Source organism: Pezoporus flaviventris, unplaced genomic scaffold (assembly GCF_033815535.1).
Source record: "Pezoporus flaviventris isolate CSIRO_AGI_PZ_B2104156 unplaced genomic scaffold, CSIRO_AGI_Pfla_v1 ptg000002l, whole genome shotgun sequence".
NCBI lineage: Eukaryota > Metazoa > Chordata > Aves > Psittaciformes > Psittacidae > Pezoporus > Pezoporus flaviventris.
The window spans coordinates 15,274,768-15,293,014 of record NW_026892550.1 but is presented as its reverse complement, the minus strand read 5'-3'; the positions used below and the strand labels follow the sequence as shown (position 1 = coordinate 15,293,014).

The 18,247-nt window shown below is 37.4% G+C and overlaps 1 protein-coding gene across 1 annotated transcript in view; it reads right to left on the bottom strand.

The window, feature by feature from the left end:
- The window catches only part of LOC133275912 (cytosolic beta-glucosidase-like), a 59,739-nt gene that overhangs the window by 9,968 nt on the left and 31,524 nt on the right, over positions 1–18,247 (bottom strand). The window contains 1 exon segment of the mRNA XM_061466205.1: positions 16,117–16,250. Within this exon segment, the coding sequence (XP_061322189.1) occupies positions 16,117–16,250 (134 nt within the window).

Genomic DNA, 18,247 nt, shown 5'->3' with positions numbered 1-18,247 from the left:
AGTTAAAAAAACTAGTTAAAAAAAACCCCACTATTTACCTTAACTAATTTTTCCAGAAGATCCAGTTTAATGTGTTGATATGGCCATTTTTACTCTCTAAACCAAGTCACTTAGAGCAGTTTCTTTACCAGAAAATTACCAAAGGCTCAAGGTGACTTTGATTTAGGAGCAAGTTTAGAAGTCTTTAGTGACAGCACTATGCAAATAAGAATCCCAGTCTCCTTGGAAGTACCATTATAGTATCATGATAATACATAAATATGAAAGTATACTAAGCTCCCTCCTTAGTCATATAGGTTGATTTTTCCTATTATTTTCACGTATTACTATTGCGGGTTTTGGAAATCTGATAACAGCTTTTAGCTTTTTAGTAATGGGAATGGAAGTACATTGCATTTTCCAGGGAAGTCATCATCTGTGCAAGCAGAATACTTGTTAGACTTTATATATACATTGGGCTATAACAATGGAAAGGTGAGAAAAGTTATTGTTGAAATAATTAAAACAGTATGATGAGAGGTGAAGTGAAAGTAGATACAACACTTATGACACCTTATGACAGTAAGGCTAGTCAATCCCCAGGGTCTGTGTACGATAGACAGGGGTTGCTACTGAAGCTCTGACCTTCCAGAAATGTAAGTGTTGGGTTCAAACTGCCACCAAAAATAATTGGTATGATTGGCTTTCTGACAACGTCATCCCTCACAAGCAGAAAACATACATATGGGGAGACCCCATTTAAAACTATATATATACATCTAAGGCTCTGGATGTGAAACTACCAATAAAGCAGGCAGTCTCTGAAAAAGAATATGAAAGCAGATTTTTAGGCCTTTACTGGGATTTCACTGCTTAAACAGTAGGAAAATAGATAGTAAAGACAGATAAGGTAATGTTTAGTTACTAATAAATAGTCAGGTAAGCTTTATTTTTGTTTCTATCCTCTTCCTGAAGAAGAGTATTTATTGGGATCCTCTTTTATCCGGCTTTGTTCCAAAATTGTGTGTATATAACCACAGTGAAAATCAGATGCTGGCTGTAAGTTCATGATCTGGTTCTTTGGCTGAAGCTGAAGTACCCAGAGAATAATGTAGTAGAGCTTCTCTGAAGTGAACGATGGTGGTGGCCTTAAGGGATCAATACAGCTGTGTTTTAATGATACTGGGTATATCCACATTAACACGGATTGTGCTTTTAGCAGAGGCAATATCATTGCCAGCATGGAATACATAGTCCACTTTAGGTCTCCTAATGCTGAAATCACCAAGAAAGGCAAGCTTAAAAAATGTCATATGCTTAAATAGAAAAAGGTATAGTGTGGATGACATTATAGGAAGTGAACTGCCTTAAAAGGGGGTATGGGTGATGGGGAAGCAAAGAACAAAGCAAAATGTATTAGAAAAAAAAAAAAGAGCATTTTACAATAAGATGAGTAAATCACAGTTTTGTAGCCTCATCTTGATCACAGCACCACTAAAGTAATTGTTGCTAAGGAACCTTGAGCTATAGGTGGTAAAATCATCTCTGTCATCAGTTCTATCAAAGGTCAGGAAGCTAACATTATGACAGAGGCTGGCCAAATATTGAAATATTGCTGCAGCTCGTAGCTCATTTGGTTCCTAGATCCTGAGAAACTGAACTGCATAGAGACGACATGTGCAGCTACTTGAGAAGAAAAAGCAATTGTAAGATTAAACATCAGTGTAAGATCTGAATATAAAGTACTTATTTTTCATCTAGTTTCTTCCCCATCTGTAAAATGCAGGATACTTGGCACGCTGAGTCTTAGAAAAGCACTTTAAAGATGAAGCATGAAAGCTTTTTCTCAACCTAAAAGCAAAATATTACTACTTATTCCCCTTCCTCCCAAATGCAAAAAGGAGAAAAAGAAAAGATCTTGATTCAAGGAGAGCACCTTGATGTAACACTGGGACAGGTAAAGCACACGTGGCCTTTACAAGAAAAGAAGAGAACAAAGTCAACCACCTTACTTGCTTAAATCTTAAGTCTTCTCATCTTATGTGAACAGCTGCAGATTGCAAGCATTGCATATAAGGGTAAAACAACTTGGTTTTAATGTAAGCATCACAGCTATGTGATTTTTTTTCTGGGAAGTTACAGTCCTTTCACGTTACCTTCTTTATTCTAAATCCTTTTCATTAAAAAAATAAAAGTTCAACTTTTTTTCTCTCTGTTGTGAGACAGTGGCAGGTTCTGGTGCAATGAAACTCTTACTGTAAGAGTGTGACAAAGCAAGAGGTCACTAACAGAAAATTTGAATCTATGTGTCGTGGTTTAAACCCAGTCAGGTAACTTGCTCACTCACTCCCAGTGAGTGGTGCCGAGCTGACAACAATCAAGGTCCGTGTCCGTCTTCCCCCCCCCTGCACCGGGGCTCTCCCCTTCCCCGCTCCCAGAGGAACGGGGAGGAGGATTGAGAGAGTGCAACTCCTACGGGTTGAGACAAGAACAGTCCAGCAACAAATCACCACCGCTACTATCAGCTAAAACAATGATAAGGGAAAATAACAAAGGAAGAGAATACGATACCACTGGCCAAGAAAACGAGTTCCATCCGGAAGCCCCTGTCCTTCCGGGTAACTCCCAGTTACCCCCCACCCCGGGCATGACGTGCTGTGGTATGGAATACCTCCCCGGCTAGCCCGGGTCAGGCGCCCCGTCTCTGCTTCCTCACAGCTTCCCCTCCTCCCTGGCAGAGCATGAGCCTCACAGAGTCCTTGGTCAGGGTAAACATCACTTAGCAACAACCGACAACATCGGCTTCACCAACACTGTTCTCAAACTAGAAGTCAAAACACAGCACTGCACCAGTTAACACAAAGGAAAAAAAAACATGACTGCTACTGCTGAACCCAGGACACTATGTTAATTATTTTTACAGGGATGGAACATGAACTTTTCCTGCATTGCTTCTGTCTGAAAACCTTTTGCCTATTACAGCTTAGACTATGCTTTTCAAAATTTGGGTTAATTTAGACTAGCCCTAAACTAGGCTGGTGCTCCATAATATTAAATGCTCCTGAGATATTAATCTGAGAGACATTTCCCTTGTTTCTTCAGAGAAGGTGAGGAGCCAGGGCAGTGACTCTCTGCTGGTGATACGATATGCCAGCACCATGCCAGCATTTCAAAGACAGGGTTTTGTTCCAGTTTTCTGCTGGTCTTTCTCACAGGATTTCTCTGGGGAAGTGAAAGCATGCTATCAAAGTTATCAGAGGGATCACACAAAACATACTATAAGTTGGACAACACTGAACGAAGTGGTTGGAATTAAAATACAACACATAACTGCAAATGTGGTGCGAATATGGGTTCACATTTTTATATTCCGATTTTAAATGAGTCAAAGCCCCAAAATAGAACTCTTATGATTTATAACCCATCTTTTCGTGACTGTAATCCAGAGGATTAGTTTTTCCTTGCTGTTCATAAGGAATTGCCAGTTAAGGTTGGCAGACTGAACACAACATTGTTTTACTAATGGAGGTTGTTTAACTCCCCTTCTCTACACTTACACATGATCAGGTGTTAAGCGTCCTGGAGGACTATAGTAAGGCATTAAACTTCTCTCCCTTTTCTTCATCTTGGTCTATTAAAACCAATCAATGCAGCATCCTTCTACTGCTGTCCTGAAAAGTAGTGACTACAAGACACTGTTTCCTCCTCTTTCCTGCTACATTTTTGTGAAGGAATGGTTGGTTTGGGAGCTTAAGTTGGGCAATGACGTAGTGTTATGAAATTCAAGTTGAGTAAAGCACATAATTTAAGATTTTTTTAATAGAACTTTTCACAACTTCTTCTCAACATGACAGCTTTTATGGCATCCCTGTCTGAAGTGCACTGTGTGCATATTAAGAACAAGGCTACACAGTGATTCCTCATTAGGTTCTGCAGCACACCACACAAGCAGCATGCATGATTTAGCCTCCATACAACCCCTAAACTAGCAAGCTGCTGTTTAAGTAATACACATATGCCATGAAGAAAATTAGTATAACCACATTATTACTTGGCATCTCTGTGCTTACGTATGTTCCGGTGCAGATTTTGTTAGATAACTAAGGGTTTAAAGAGCTTCCAGCAACCCTCCAGATCTTTGTTCTGCCATTAATACCAGACTGTACTGCACTCCCCCATATCATATGTCAGAGGCTTGGCCATATCGGTATTTGCTGTCTGCATAAACAGGAGGGTGGATGTGAGACAAAGCTAACAAAAAGTATCAAGTAACAACTGCCTGGATAGCTATTTGGGGATTTTCTTGGAAAAAGTGTCATGAGAAACTGCATGAAGCTTCACAATGCTCACACAACCTGAGTAATCAAAACCAGGAAAAAATTAAGTGAAGAAAACCTGGATTCCTTTGACTGGTTTAACTAAGAATAATAAAAAAAAAAATCCTGATCTGCTTCTCTTTTCCACATTCCTAGAAACATAATTATGCATGCCACTGACTACATATAGCCATAACTTTTTTAACAAAATATAACACAGAAAATCAATCTCTCACGAATAAAGGATGTTGCTACTGTGAGGCAGAGGGAGAAACATTAAAAAAGAACCCTTAAAAACACCACTGTGGCAGTGGCTGATACAATTACGTGGATTCAGTCGTGGAAATATGGCTCTGTTTTTGTGACAGGAAAATATCGCCTGGGTAAAATCCAAGAAAAGCCTGCTGTAATATCTGAACTGCACAACATTATGCTTTTGTTAGAAAATAAGCCATTGAAAAACCTACAGTACATGCCTGTCTGCGTCCAATAGACTAAATAGGGAAAGAAGTCCCATCATGTTGTCTGTTTGATTTATGATGTGTCTAAATCTTGAAGGAAAAAACTTTTGCGTATCAAACCTCAGTTCAAAACAGTGTTGCAAGGAAAGATAACTGAGACTGACAGCGATGCCTGTTGGTCCAAGGATGCCGGAACAGATATGGTAAGAACTGCTCTTCTCTTGTTTCTACTGCTTTTGACTTAAAACTATTAAAAAGGATCAGCAAAAGAAAATCTGATTCAAAAATGAGACATGAAAGTAATATCCACAGTGAACTTTTGATACACCGCTGCCTTGGTAATAGGATGGTCTCCAAATACAGTGAATTTCATGCTGATACTTTGATTAGAAAAATACATTAGGAGCTCATTATTTCTAAGCCCTAAGCACTATTTTCTAACACTACTAGTTAAATTGTGCACCAGCTCTTGTCTGCACAGGCTACTCAAGACATTTTTTTTTTTTTTTTCTTCAGGAAGAGGGTCACCATTACAAAATTCTATAAAAGCCATTTTTATTTCAGCTTCAAAGTGTTAATGCTTCCTATTCCTGAAGATATGCACAGGATATCATTGTAGAGAGGCCTCCCCTGCTTTTGCCATGCTTGGCAAAATTTTGCTTATTTGGGGTATCTTTTTATACCAACTGCATCTAACCTAACTATGACTGAAGAAAATATTCCACTACCTGATAGTGACTACCTTTCTTTAACTGGCTGCTGTGATAGACGGACACTGTGATGACAGGCACTTTATAAACAGACATAGATCTCCCTGCCCTTATCACACCATTTATCACCGTGTTTGGAAGATCTTCTAATTACTCTACCAGTGTAGGTGGTCCCAGTAGCTGAAGGAGTTGCTTTAGGTATACTGCCAAATGTCTAATTTGTCTTGTCATCCTTCACAATAAGTGCCTGTTTCTTGTAGGGTCATTTCTCTGTGCTCATTCTTCCTTGATAGCTCTGTTACCTTTGACACCATAGGCCACTTACTACTCCACAAGAAACTCCAGCCCTTAGGTTTATGTGACACTAAATTATTATTTCTTCATCTGGCTAACAGCATCAGAGAGTTATTGCTGATAGATCCTCTATTTCTCCCCTGCTTCTGCAGGCACCTCTCAAGGCTCTGTCATTATTCCCTCTTCCTTCTTGCTAGTCCCTGCTTGGGTGTCTGTGCCAACTGTCCTGGACCCACTTATTTTCCAGTGCTAATGACTCTTAAATATGCTTGTCTGCCTGTCCAGCCTTGTTTCTGTAGTATCCTGTGCTAGACTCCCTGTGGCTTCCCTAGATGTTGCATGCCTAAGAATGAATGTGCAGCCTTATCTATGGCAGCTAATGCTTCTTATCACCAGCTTATGTACTGTCTCACAGTTATTTTGACTATTCCTTCAGTTCTAGATCCTTGCAATCATTTCCTTCTAAAATATTGTTACCTCCCATCACTGTTCTTCCATTTCCTCTGCCTAAATTTTATCCAAGTTCTTTCTCAGTGGACTGAATTGAACTTTCTCTGACCTTTACTCTTCTTTCTCATTGTCTCCTGTTCTATTTGTTATAAAACTTGTTCTTCAAGACTATTCCCTACATCAACAATTACTAAGTTGCAGGTGCCAAGGTACTTTTTTGCTATTGGATTTTCGTGAATACTTTTGTTCATCATCAACCAAGCTCATTCTTTCTGAATAAAAGAAAGGCTTCTACATTTGTATTATGCAATCAATACTTATTCAAAAAATAAGATTCCTCATAGACCACAAAGTGAAAACTCTGAAATATATTTCTCTGAAAAGTTCTGGAATTGGCATATTGCAGTATACAGAATCTGTCTCACTACCAAAAAGCATTCAATCATTCAGATGAAATGTAGAGCTAAATGATATATATGGATTTAAATAGATGTTTAATAGTGAAAAGAATAAAAAAGAGCATTAATTTAATACCATGTGTAATACAATGCCTCATACCTGGACAGAGTTAGCAAATTTGATGGAAACACAAAGGGGAAAAAATTGACCTGAACAATGGAATAAGATTAGACTGAAGCTTAGATTTCAACAGCACAAACTAAAAAAGCAAAAGAGAAAGACCAAAAAAGGAAATCAAAATTCCAATAATAGAAGTGACAATCTAGGTTGCTAACACAAAAGTATGACATAAAGGCAGCCATACAGCATCACAATTGTCACACTTTGAGGAAGTCCAAATATTTGAATTCTATTTTCTGTATGGAAATACACAGAAAGAATCAGGAAATACTGCCAAAAATACGTAAAGATTTCAAAATCCATTCCCTTTTGTGAATGATGAAGGGACTTAGCACCTCCTACTAAATGGAGTATATTTATAATTAAATTTTGGTTACACTGACATTAACAACAAACCTCTCACTGACTCAGGAGTCCTGAATTTCACTTACGTGGCATCTGCAGACATCTTCAGGCCACAGTTCATGCCTAACAATACCACTCCCCAAAATGATCAATATACACTCTGGAAACCAGAAAAGTTTGTTCCAGCTATACTGATACCATCCTAATGGAGACTTCAAGGTTGTATTGGTGTAACAGAAGGACAGATTTACTGATTCACTGTATCATACTTACATATGTAGCCAGCATTACACAAACCACACTCTAATCAACTAGGTCTGAACCGACATAAAGGCTGGATTTCAATTCTGATTTCCAATTTCTCACTGTAAACGAAACACTTTAAATATGAGTGTGCTTTTTCTTCATCACCAATCAAACATATACTTTTTTTATCTAAGCAAGGTAGGGGCAGGAGGAAAAGAGTATTAACAGTACAGCAACAGACACTGGCTTCCCCAAAATACATGAATTAAGATGGGAAGTAAAACATTTTTGATACAGAAACAAATTTGTGTTTAAAGCCTCTAAGGTATTATTAAAACCCTAATGAATGTTTTTAATTAACATTCACAGTGTCCTTTTAAGTGAAATCATTTAGGAGTTGCAGTGGAAACCTGTTAAACAAATTGCTAGTTGGAAAAAAAAATCCAACTCTGCCTGTTAATAGCTGTTCTGTTTCGAATGGCTCCATGCAACCCACTCAGTATATCTGGGAAGTGACAGTGGAAGATTTAAGCAGTATTTAGGCATTTTTAAGGGGAGGCATGGGCTAAATTTATACCCAGGTGGTTCCAACTGGCGGCTAAAGTACAGATATGCAAGGCTACACTGTCAAATAGGTATCTCTCTACACCCTAAACTAGAAAAGAGAATAGATACTTTAAATAGATAATTTTCTTTAATAGATCAATATTCTGCTGTCTTACAGATTCAGGTACACACAGTGGTTTGGCTGGTAAAAAAATCAATACATAGATACAGTCTAATTTTTTGCACCTGGGACCAGTGCAAGGGAGCAGAATGCTGTAGCAGAGTCTCTCCTTCACTCGTCTCCAGCCAGGCCTCCGCTCCTCTAAAATCTCCCACAGTTCATCAGATTCAAAGTGTCCACTGCTCCACAAAGTGAACCACTATACACCCCTGAAAAGACAAAGTCACCTCTGGAGCAGGGCTGTGGTTGTAACTGATAGGGGTCTAGAGCAAGTGTTTGGTTGGTTTCACAGTGTCTAGCTTGTTGTTTCTGTTTTTTTTTTATGAGTTCTTTTGCTTAACTGTAGCAGCCATGCAGCATATTCACACTTCCAGCTATCCATGGGAAAGAGAAATGTCTCCTGTGTTAGAACATGGTTTGTCCTTGTTGCGCACAAAACTGGTGCAGGTTTAGGATACTACAGAATGTTTTGTATGTAATTTATAAACATTGGTTATAAATTAATAAAACTAAGGTTCTGGGAAATCTTTTTGTTGAAGTAATGACATTTTTCATGTTATATTAATCTTCTCCATTACAACTTTCAAACATGTGTACATGTTTTACTTATTTAAAAGCAATAGATTAAGACTGAGAGAATTAAAATGGACTTTCCATGACTAAAACTGACTATGGAAAGGACGCAGCAGAACACTGCCACCTCCAGTTACAGATCATGCACAGAATACACTGTCTGTCTTATTCAGACACTTACTCAGAATAAATGAAAACCAGGCACAAGCTCTGGCAACAGGCTCACACTGACTGCCAGCAAAGAGTTGCATACACATCTAAGCCTTCGATCACGGCTGACTTTAAAAAAAAAATAGTAAGAAAAACTGATACCACAGAAGCAAACAAACCATCATTCCCCACTCACTAGTAACAGCATGTTGCCATGTTAGCAAAATTCTTATGACTAGGGACTGTTCAATTAAGGACTCTGATCTCTAACTTCAATGCTTTTCCCACTCAGCTTATAAGGCAAGGGAATCTATCTTCCCATTATCCGTACATCCTTGCTGTCTAGTTGTCTAGTATGAACTACTTTTTGAATACTTATAACATTCTGGGTGATAGCCTATGACACTAGAAAGTGAACAGAGGGAGGGAACATCCAGGCCGGATCATGTTGGTCCATGACCCATGGAAAACAGGGGTGGGGAACTTTTTTACTGATGTGAAGAGAGAAGCACATGTCAAACAAGAAGGGCAGAGTTGCAGCTGTTGAGATGAAGTTGACTGTGGCCGCTACTACCACTGTATGGTTGGTGAAAAGAGATAATACCAGTAAACCATGGAGAAGTGGGAGAATTCATCTCCTGAGATCCATGTGGCTAAAATCTCATAAGGTTCCTATGTCTAATATTTCATTATGGCTAGAAAATAGCTTCCAACTTTTCTGTAGCCAAGGTTCATTGATGCCACGTTCCTTCTCACCTCTCCTTTCCATCTAACCTGCCTTGATCACACTCTTGAGACCTTTGACTTTCTGCTTCAGCTAAGCCACGTCACATACAACTCTGCTTTCCACATTGGGCTGATATGTTTTCCACTGTCTCTTCCCTAGCCCAATTCCTGAGACTGCTTGGAGACGCAGTGAGAAATTGAATGAAGCTGAAAGAATACCCAAAGTGATGAAGGGATGGAAAAATACCTTAATTACAAGATGGAAAGAAAGGATAACTATGGCTAGCGTGGCTAAGCAATGTCTACGGCTGGAGGACAGGAAACACGGTTACTCACAGTTATATGAATAAACACAGAAGAAAGAAAGAAAGAAAATATCTAGCATGGCACCTGGAAACAGTAGCAATAATGGGAAGAAAAGAAGGAATCATGTTGGCATTAAATGACATATGTTAGACAGGAGAATTGCTTTCCAAGTCTGAGTCTTACAATAATATTAACATTCTACTTCTAAAACAACTTGTGGAATATAATTAACCTTTTAAAAAATCTTTAAAGATACAGCCATTACCATTTCACACCTATATATGATTACATCATTTAAAAACCTATCACTGCCTACATAAATGATAATGATTCTCAGACAGGAAAGCAAGTGAGAACAACCAATGAGCATTAGTAAGGACTGTTTTCCCCTGTTTTTCTGGACAAATCTTGGATGACTTTCTCATTGAAAATAAGCATACTGTAAATACAATTATGGTGTGAGAAGGGTAGAATTCTTTCAGCCATAAAAAAGGCAATGTGAAAAGATTTTGGGAAAGTATAAATATTCAAATTTAAAATCTTCTTAAAGAAAGAGCTTGACTTTACAAAATGATGTATACATTTCCAAATTGTCTTAACTTCAAAAATGATAATAAAATACTATAAATATTAAAATTATATATTGTGGACCACTCCATTCCTTTTTTAATATTCCAAGGGTACACCTCACACCAGCTCACTTTTCATGAAGTATGGACAGTCATTGTAGCCACCATTTAAATTTATAGAATTAAAAACTGAGAGATCATAAGAACATCTAATTTTATCCTCAGTGAACCACAGGCTCTTAAATTGCACTAGTTTACCTGGAATGTGTCTGAAACTTGTGTTTGGCTAAGGTATATCTCCCAAACTATACTCAGCCTCATGTGAAAGCATGAAGTACAGCATCCAGTCCTTCTGATAATTTGTGACAGTATTTAATACTTCCACTGTTTAAAAATGTGTCTGATTTCTCATTTAAACTTGTCTGGCATCCAGACATTGGCTCTTTTTACACTCTTTTTCTACCAGACTAAAGAGCTCTTTAGTACCTAGTATATTTTCCCCATGAAGGTACCTGTACACTGTAATCAAGTCACCTCTCAATCTTCTTTTTGATAAGCTAGACAGATTGAGCTCTTTTAGAGTCCCACAGTAAGGCATTTTCTCCAGCCTTCAAATCATTTTTGCAGCTCCTTCCTGAACTCTCTCCCATTTTTCATTGTCCTTTTTAAAAAGTGGACACTAGCACTGATGAAATATTCCAGTAACTGTCTTACCAGTTCCTTATGCTCTTTGCTGTACTTATTCATTCTCTGAAGAAAGGCAGAGCTAGTCAGAAGGCACCATCTGGTGAGGAAGTCTGACTGGTAGGGGGCAGATTTAAATACTTAAGAGCAGCAGAAGGGAGGGTGGAATGGGCAAAGGACATTTAAAGACTGACTTGCTAGGCTATGATCATTTTTAGTTTCCCCAGGAGGTTAGTGAATTCTTCTCCCTTGGACTCCTATTGCCTGTGTTTAGAAAGGTGAATAGCAGCAGACTATAAAATATGGAAAATGAAAATTTCATTGGGATTACACATGGATGAGGAGAATCAGCATCTGCCTGCTGGAAAACATAAGACTAACGGGGGTAAGGCAAGTGGGGAATAAAAAAAGAAGAGACATGCCATGATAGTCAAATAAGATCAGAAGAAATCTACAACAGTAAAATGAATACAAATGGAAAAGGGATTTTGTGACCCTAATTGATGTTGTAACCTGTATTAAAAATTACTGAAGTCTCAGGATGCACATCCAGTATTCAAGCCAATGCCCACCCTGCAGAGCCAATGTCTGAGAGAGAAGACTGATGATTTTGCCTCACTCTGGCTCTGCAAATTGCATTTCTTGGTGAAAGATCCTTTTTAGAAGCTTATAAAGATGTTGAGTAAAGAGCTGGATGTAGAACCTAGGAACTGTTTACTTAATGCGCCCAGCTGATCACAGCTGCTGGGATAGCTCATGAAAAAAGGACTGCCAGACAAGCATAAAGCTGCTTGCCGAGATCAGAGGTGACAGTCTGAGTTGTAGATACAAAAGGCAAGTCCAAGGAGCTTTTGAATGACTTTCAGAACCTGTGGAAGCCAAAAACACTCTCTTCTCCCCTCTCTGCATTTGTCTCTGGCTCTGCATTCAGTCATGCTTATTCATTCTTTTATGATCTTTAGATTGGATTTCTACAATGCATGGTGACTGAGGAATAAACTTGAAGAGTGCATGGCAGCTTCAGTTGTTACAGCAGGAGCCTACTTACTACTGCGAAGGTATTAGCCCACACAGAAAATATACTGCATGAGCTCTGCACTGGAAGTGCTGACCCTGTGTTCACAGCAGCACAAACATTGTTTTGTCTTTGTTTCTTAAAATCATCCAAGTAATCAATAAGATTTGATTATAAAGTATACGCAATATTTAGAAACATGTCATTTTTAACACTCTTGTAAACTGCTTCATATGATTTCTCTCTTCTTTTTCTCTTTTCTTTTCTTTTTCTTTTTTTCTTTTCTTTCTTTTTCATATGAATTCCAATAAATTCAGCAATACAAAGAACATCAACAGCAAAAATTAGACTTTAGCTGAGGAGATGATAGTTTCTAGGACTTTAAAAGTCTTTGCAATGCTGAACCTACTGGTGTTACCGAGGGAATACGAACAAAGGAAGACTCAGATGGAAATATCTTATATGTTTCTCAATAACCAAGACACATACAAGATGTAGTTTGGGATGCAGGAGAAGGAATCTTTCCAGACATTCTTCCCTTGTTTTGCAAACAATCATTGCAAGGCATTTTCTTCTTTCCTTTAACAGGCAATTAACCCCTTAACCAACACTACCAAATACTTGTCATGCAAGTCCAGTTCACTCCAGATTTAATCTCTCATGCAAGATGGCTAAAAAAGCACTATACCATGATGTCTCCAAGTCACTTTTACACTGTATAAACGTGCTAGGATGCGCAATTTGAGAGTAGAACACAGAATTGCTATAAATATAAGGAAGGTCTTTACTTTCAGGTGTGACTTTCAAAAATAAAATAGTGACACAGAGGGTTCATCCTTTCAGAGAATAACAAGAAAAATATATTTAATTGTTATATTACTGAAAGAAAATTAAATAGAAAAGTAAACACTTTCCAAGCATTCATGTATATGATAAAAGTAATTCTCCTTTTGAGAACTGCATTTTCTTACATTTAAGTCTTCCAGAAGATAAATTGTTAAGGAAGTCTAGAAAACTTCATGCAGCTTGTTTTTTTTTTTACTCTAGCATGAAGAAGAAAAAGGCATTTTTTTTCCAATTTATATATTCTAAATTGTGTTATATCCAGATGCATGTTTCATTCTTATAGAGGAATAATGCCTTGTACTTATTTTACTATTTGACAGTTTGATTTTTCATTTCCCAGAAATACAATTGCCCACCTTTTTTCTAGGAAAATTATTCCACCGTGTAATAGAATTATTAACTCCTCAAAAATCTTCTGTTCAAATATCAGACTTGCCTCACTAAGGATAAGCGTCTTTATTACATTTGAAATAGTAACATTTTGTATTTAATTTCCAACTACTATATGAGTTCAGTAGATGACTTTCCCGTTAGTGTTTTTGAGAGACGTATATTGAGCATTCGTGTACATCTTCATATTCTCTAATATGAATGTTTATTTCAAAACATGTTTGTTAGCAGCAGGAATGTGACATTGCACATAGAGAGTCAGAACAATCCAGGAGAGAGCAGAAAAATCCAGGTACTACTCCTATTATTATCCCATCTGTTTTTTGACCTTAGCTAAATTACACTGAACTTGTGCTACCTCAATTTCCCTAGTTTAAAACTGAGATCAGATACTTCACTCCCTCTGTAATGAAGCTAGGAATTTCTTTATATAAAAACAGGCGATTCCTTGGTAAAATTGATTCAATGCAAATAAACTAATGCAGTGCTATGGTTGAGAATCTGAACAGAGAGCTATCAAAAAATGCAAAGGCAAACTCCCACAGCAATTATAAAATAGGTCATATTGAATATATGTGTTAATGTATTGAAGGAACACATTCTTGCTCAGGAAAAACTGCAGTGGCTTTAAACAGCCAGAAACATGTGAGTTCAAATTCAATGCAAAACTATAGCCTGAAAGTTGTATCTTCATTTAGTAAGCCTTTATAACAGATTATGCATTGTTTGCATTTTATCCAATCACTTCTTATAATCTGCTATATTGATCAACATAGTTTCTTCCCTTTTATATTGGCATTGTAGCAGCATATACAGAGAACTGCAATGACACTGCTTCATTTGACATTGTAATATTCCCCATACAGCTGCATTTATATAATTTTCAGTCCTTTAGAATGGCAATAACTCCCACAAAATCAAATTATAAGCTATTATTATCACAGAAACATCATGAAAAATAACTAGTTTGGAAGCTGGATAGCATTATATGAGCCATCAAAGCACTTCTAACACAGTTTTTTTTTAATATAGTAGACCCTAGCTAAGGTTCTCTTCTCATTCTTTCTCTTATTTGCACTGTTAAAAATGTGTCTCGTAAAAGATCCATTCTTCAGTAACTGTAAAATTAATGTAATCACAGGACCATCTACTTAAATGGTCAACAGCAGATATTTAGACAGAAAATGAGAAGCAAGGCGTAAACACTTCCAATGGAAAATACTCGGGAATCACCACTTACGACCTTTTGAGATAAAAGTTGTACCAGTACCACTATATTTAATAGTTTTCTTACTAATTTTCTAATATGCTTTAAAGCAATTTTCATAATATTTTTGGTAATGAGTCCTGCCCTAAGAAGAAAAATGTTCCCTGTTTTATATTAAAATGCAAAATCTCATTTTCTGGAATAGAAATCTGTGACTAAGAAGTGGTAGGTATCTGAAGACAGATGTTCATTCTAATAAACTGGACTTGACTTATCTTTCAATTCCAGGAAAGATGTATGCCGATATAGAAAAGCTTAGCCAAACTGTATTATATATTAACTTAATTTCTGCAATGAGTGATCCTGTACATAATCCTGGGAAAAGCATTTTGAATGCACATAATGGGCCTGAGTTATTTAAAACTAAATCATCTTGAAAAAGGAGAGATTTAAATTAAAAACTGTCTCAAAGCCACAGCATTAGCACAGTATTTTTTTATGATGTGCCTCTGTGGATTCAGTACATTTTCTCCTGAAAGGTAACTCCAAGTGAAGCATATGGCTTAGAACTAATATTAAACCCAATGATGTTCTGTGCAATCAACATCTGATGAATTTAAACTCACGATTTTCATAAAAGTCTGTGTTTTCATCATAAAGGTCCAAATCCCTACATTCTGCTTATGAGGGTTTTTTTTTGGTGGTTTGTTTTTTTTGGGGGGGGTTTCTTTGTTAGTTAGTTAGTTTGTTTCTGGTGGAATTGCCATTATATTTCATCTTGTACAATAATAAAGCAGAATCAAATAACTACCGTAGCTACTTCTGATGTGGGGATTATGATGCATATGTACAAATCATTCTTAACGGAAACTTCTAATGTGCAGGTGAGTAATAGTTACCTCTAACTTTCTGGCCACATAGATATGATTTGGAGATTAGAGACTGGTTAGTTTCTGAGGTCCCCAATCTTTGCTTGCACAACTGAGTCAACTAGCAGCAAAGCTGAATTTTGCTTCAGCGGTGGAGTAGTACTTCTACCTAAGTAAAGCAAATCCTCTGTAACAAAAGGAATACCTCAAATAGGTTCTAGAAGGGACTTCACCAGCTATCCAGCAGCACTACAGCACCCACAGTGCCTAAATATTTAGATTATCCCCTCTGAGGTGACATAACCTTTCACACAGTATCTCTTCACTGTAGAGCAGGAACTGTTCCTGTGCTGCAGTTGCTAACACTTTTGTAAACTAACAGGTCACTGGGGGCTGGGGTCTAGTTACTTGGAACAAAGCACATCTCGGGTACTGCCTGAGCATGTGACATGCTGATTACATCCGGATTCCCAACAACTTGAGCAATCTGCAGCACCACTCAGCCTAGCGACTTCTAACACTGCACACAAAGCTCCTCTGTCCTCTACAGCCCTTTTCCCAGGAACCATCTAATTAGCTCACAGACATCTAGCAGCTCTTGCATAATTCTGCTTTTAAATTAATCTCTTCAATCAAAATCAAAACAGTGGCAGGCAAGAAATCTACTCACCTACCTTTAATTCACAGAGATGATCCTCTTCTGTCAGTGAACTGACCAGATTCCTATAGCCTGGTTCCAGCAGAAATCTTCGCACCAGATTCCTATAGCCTGGTTCCAGCAGAAATCTTCCCACCAGATTCCTATAGCCTGATTCCAGCAGAAATCTTCCCAACATGAGCATGCAACTGTGCTTTGTTACCTTCACCAAAGATACTTTTGAAGGCAGATTAAGAGCATTTTGGAGAAAAAATGTTTCTTCATAATTTTGCATTGGAAAACTTCTGGTTAAGAGTTGGAAAAAGAAAAAAAGAAAAAAAAAGTTCGTTTTTGCAGATTAAAACATTCAGGCTCAAAGATTAATGTGAAAAAAAAAGAGATATAAACTTTCAGTAACAAGAAAACACTGCTACAAAGCGCTCATTTCTATTGTCTAGAGGTGGTCTCAGACATCTCCCCTAAGAAATTACATGTGACTTCTTATCATAATGTGAAGTTATAAAACTGGCATTTAACTGGAACTTTATGGAATTATGTATTCTGGACCTTTTAAAACTATATTGAAAATCTGATAAATACATTGTTCTATGGTAGCTATAGCCTTATGATTTCAGGGGACTCTAGGGGGTGTTTGTTTGCTTGTTTGTATTTTGGGGTTTTTTAAGGCTTTGAATCCCTCAGTAGTCAAAACAAATTTAGCTTCATTTTAACACTTCTGCAGTGACTACTGCAAAGCTTCTTAACTTTTATGCTATAATGCAGTCAATGTATTTATAGTTCTTGAAAATGTCACATGGCAATGTTATGCCAGGGACAGCACATCTCAGAGGGTCCTTAATATGTCTGCATTGTTGCATTCTATTTGTAGAGGCATTTTTGTCAGCAGCAATGAAGAAACAGAGCTGCCTCTGCAGTTCTTTCAATAACATTCAAGCTTATAGTTGACCCGAGGGGCTCACATTATGACATCCATATTTAATTTAACAATATATCATATTTTCATGGACTACAGTATTGCATTATAACCTCACTGCTTTATGTGCATGGGAATGCTGCAGAAGCAGGCTTGTATGAATCTACAACACAGACTAAATGGTTAGTTCATGAGAGCAAGGTCAAAGTGTACAGTGATGACAATATATAAAAGGTCTTATAACAACTCTCAGTAATCTGAGGGAAAAAAGGACAAAAATAAGGTCTCCAGAAAGGCCTGTATTTAACTAAAAGTTCATTTTTTAAAAATCCTGTTAACTGCACCACCTTGCTTACTTTCAATTTTAGTTCTGCTCTACACTTCCCATTGCAGTCAGTATTCTCTGTATCGTTTCTGCTCCATTCAAGCATATTTAAGGAGAATATTAACACCAACTGAATATTAGGCTTTAACCATCCCTTTCTCCTCACAGTAATTTCTCCTATTTGCTCTGAATTTTTTTTACTGTTGACCTTCTCGCTGACTCCAAATTAAATGTTCATATATTTTGTATTTACTCCCAAATCTAGCCCTGCTTGTTCACATTTTTCCTGCTCATCTCCCTCTTATTTGGCACTGCCTATATTACATCACATTTTCCTCATCTTCTTTACATTCCATTCCAACCGATTTCAACTCTTTCCAATGCCTCCTTCTTGCAACATAAAATTAATTTAATTCATTCTTTCCTCCCTATCAACATTATTAATAGCCTTCTACCAGACAGATTATGGATTAACTTCATTGCTTTACTCCAGAAGCCGTGTATGGCAATAGTTTATCCTCTATTTTGCATGCTCTCCTCCATATGAAACCTTATGATATTTTATCATCTCTTTTAGAAGGTTCCACTTTTCAAAACTAAGTAGTTTCAACTACCTGTTTACTGGCAGCCTTGATCTTTGGTCTAGATGTCATCCTTAACAGACATTACATAACATTAATGAAGAGCAGCCATAGTAAAAAGCATTTCACTACTCTGATCCATGTTCTTTTCTTCCCTCTGATCCAGCTTTCTGTTTGTCATCTCTTCATGCATTGTATCTAAATTAGATTTTCAGTTCCCTAGGGTAAGAAGACATCATTTTCATTTATCTGTAAAGCACCATGCATGCGTATGATTCTGCAGAGATGCTAAATATGTATATCCACATTTATTAAAATATTGATGCTT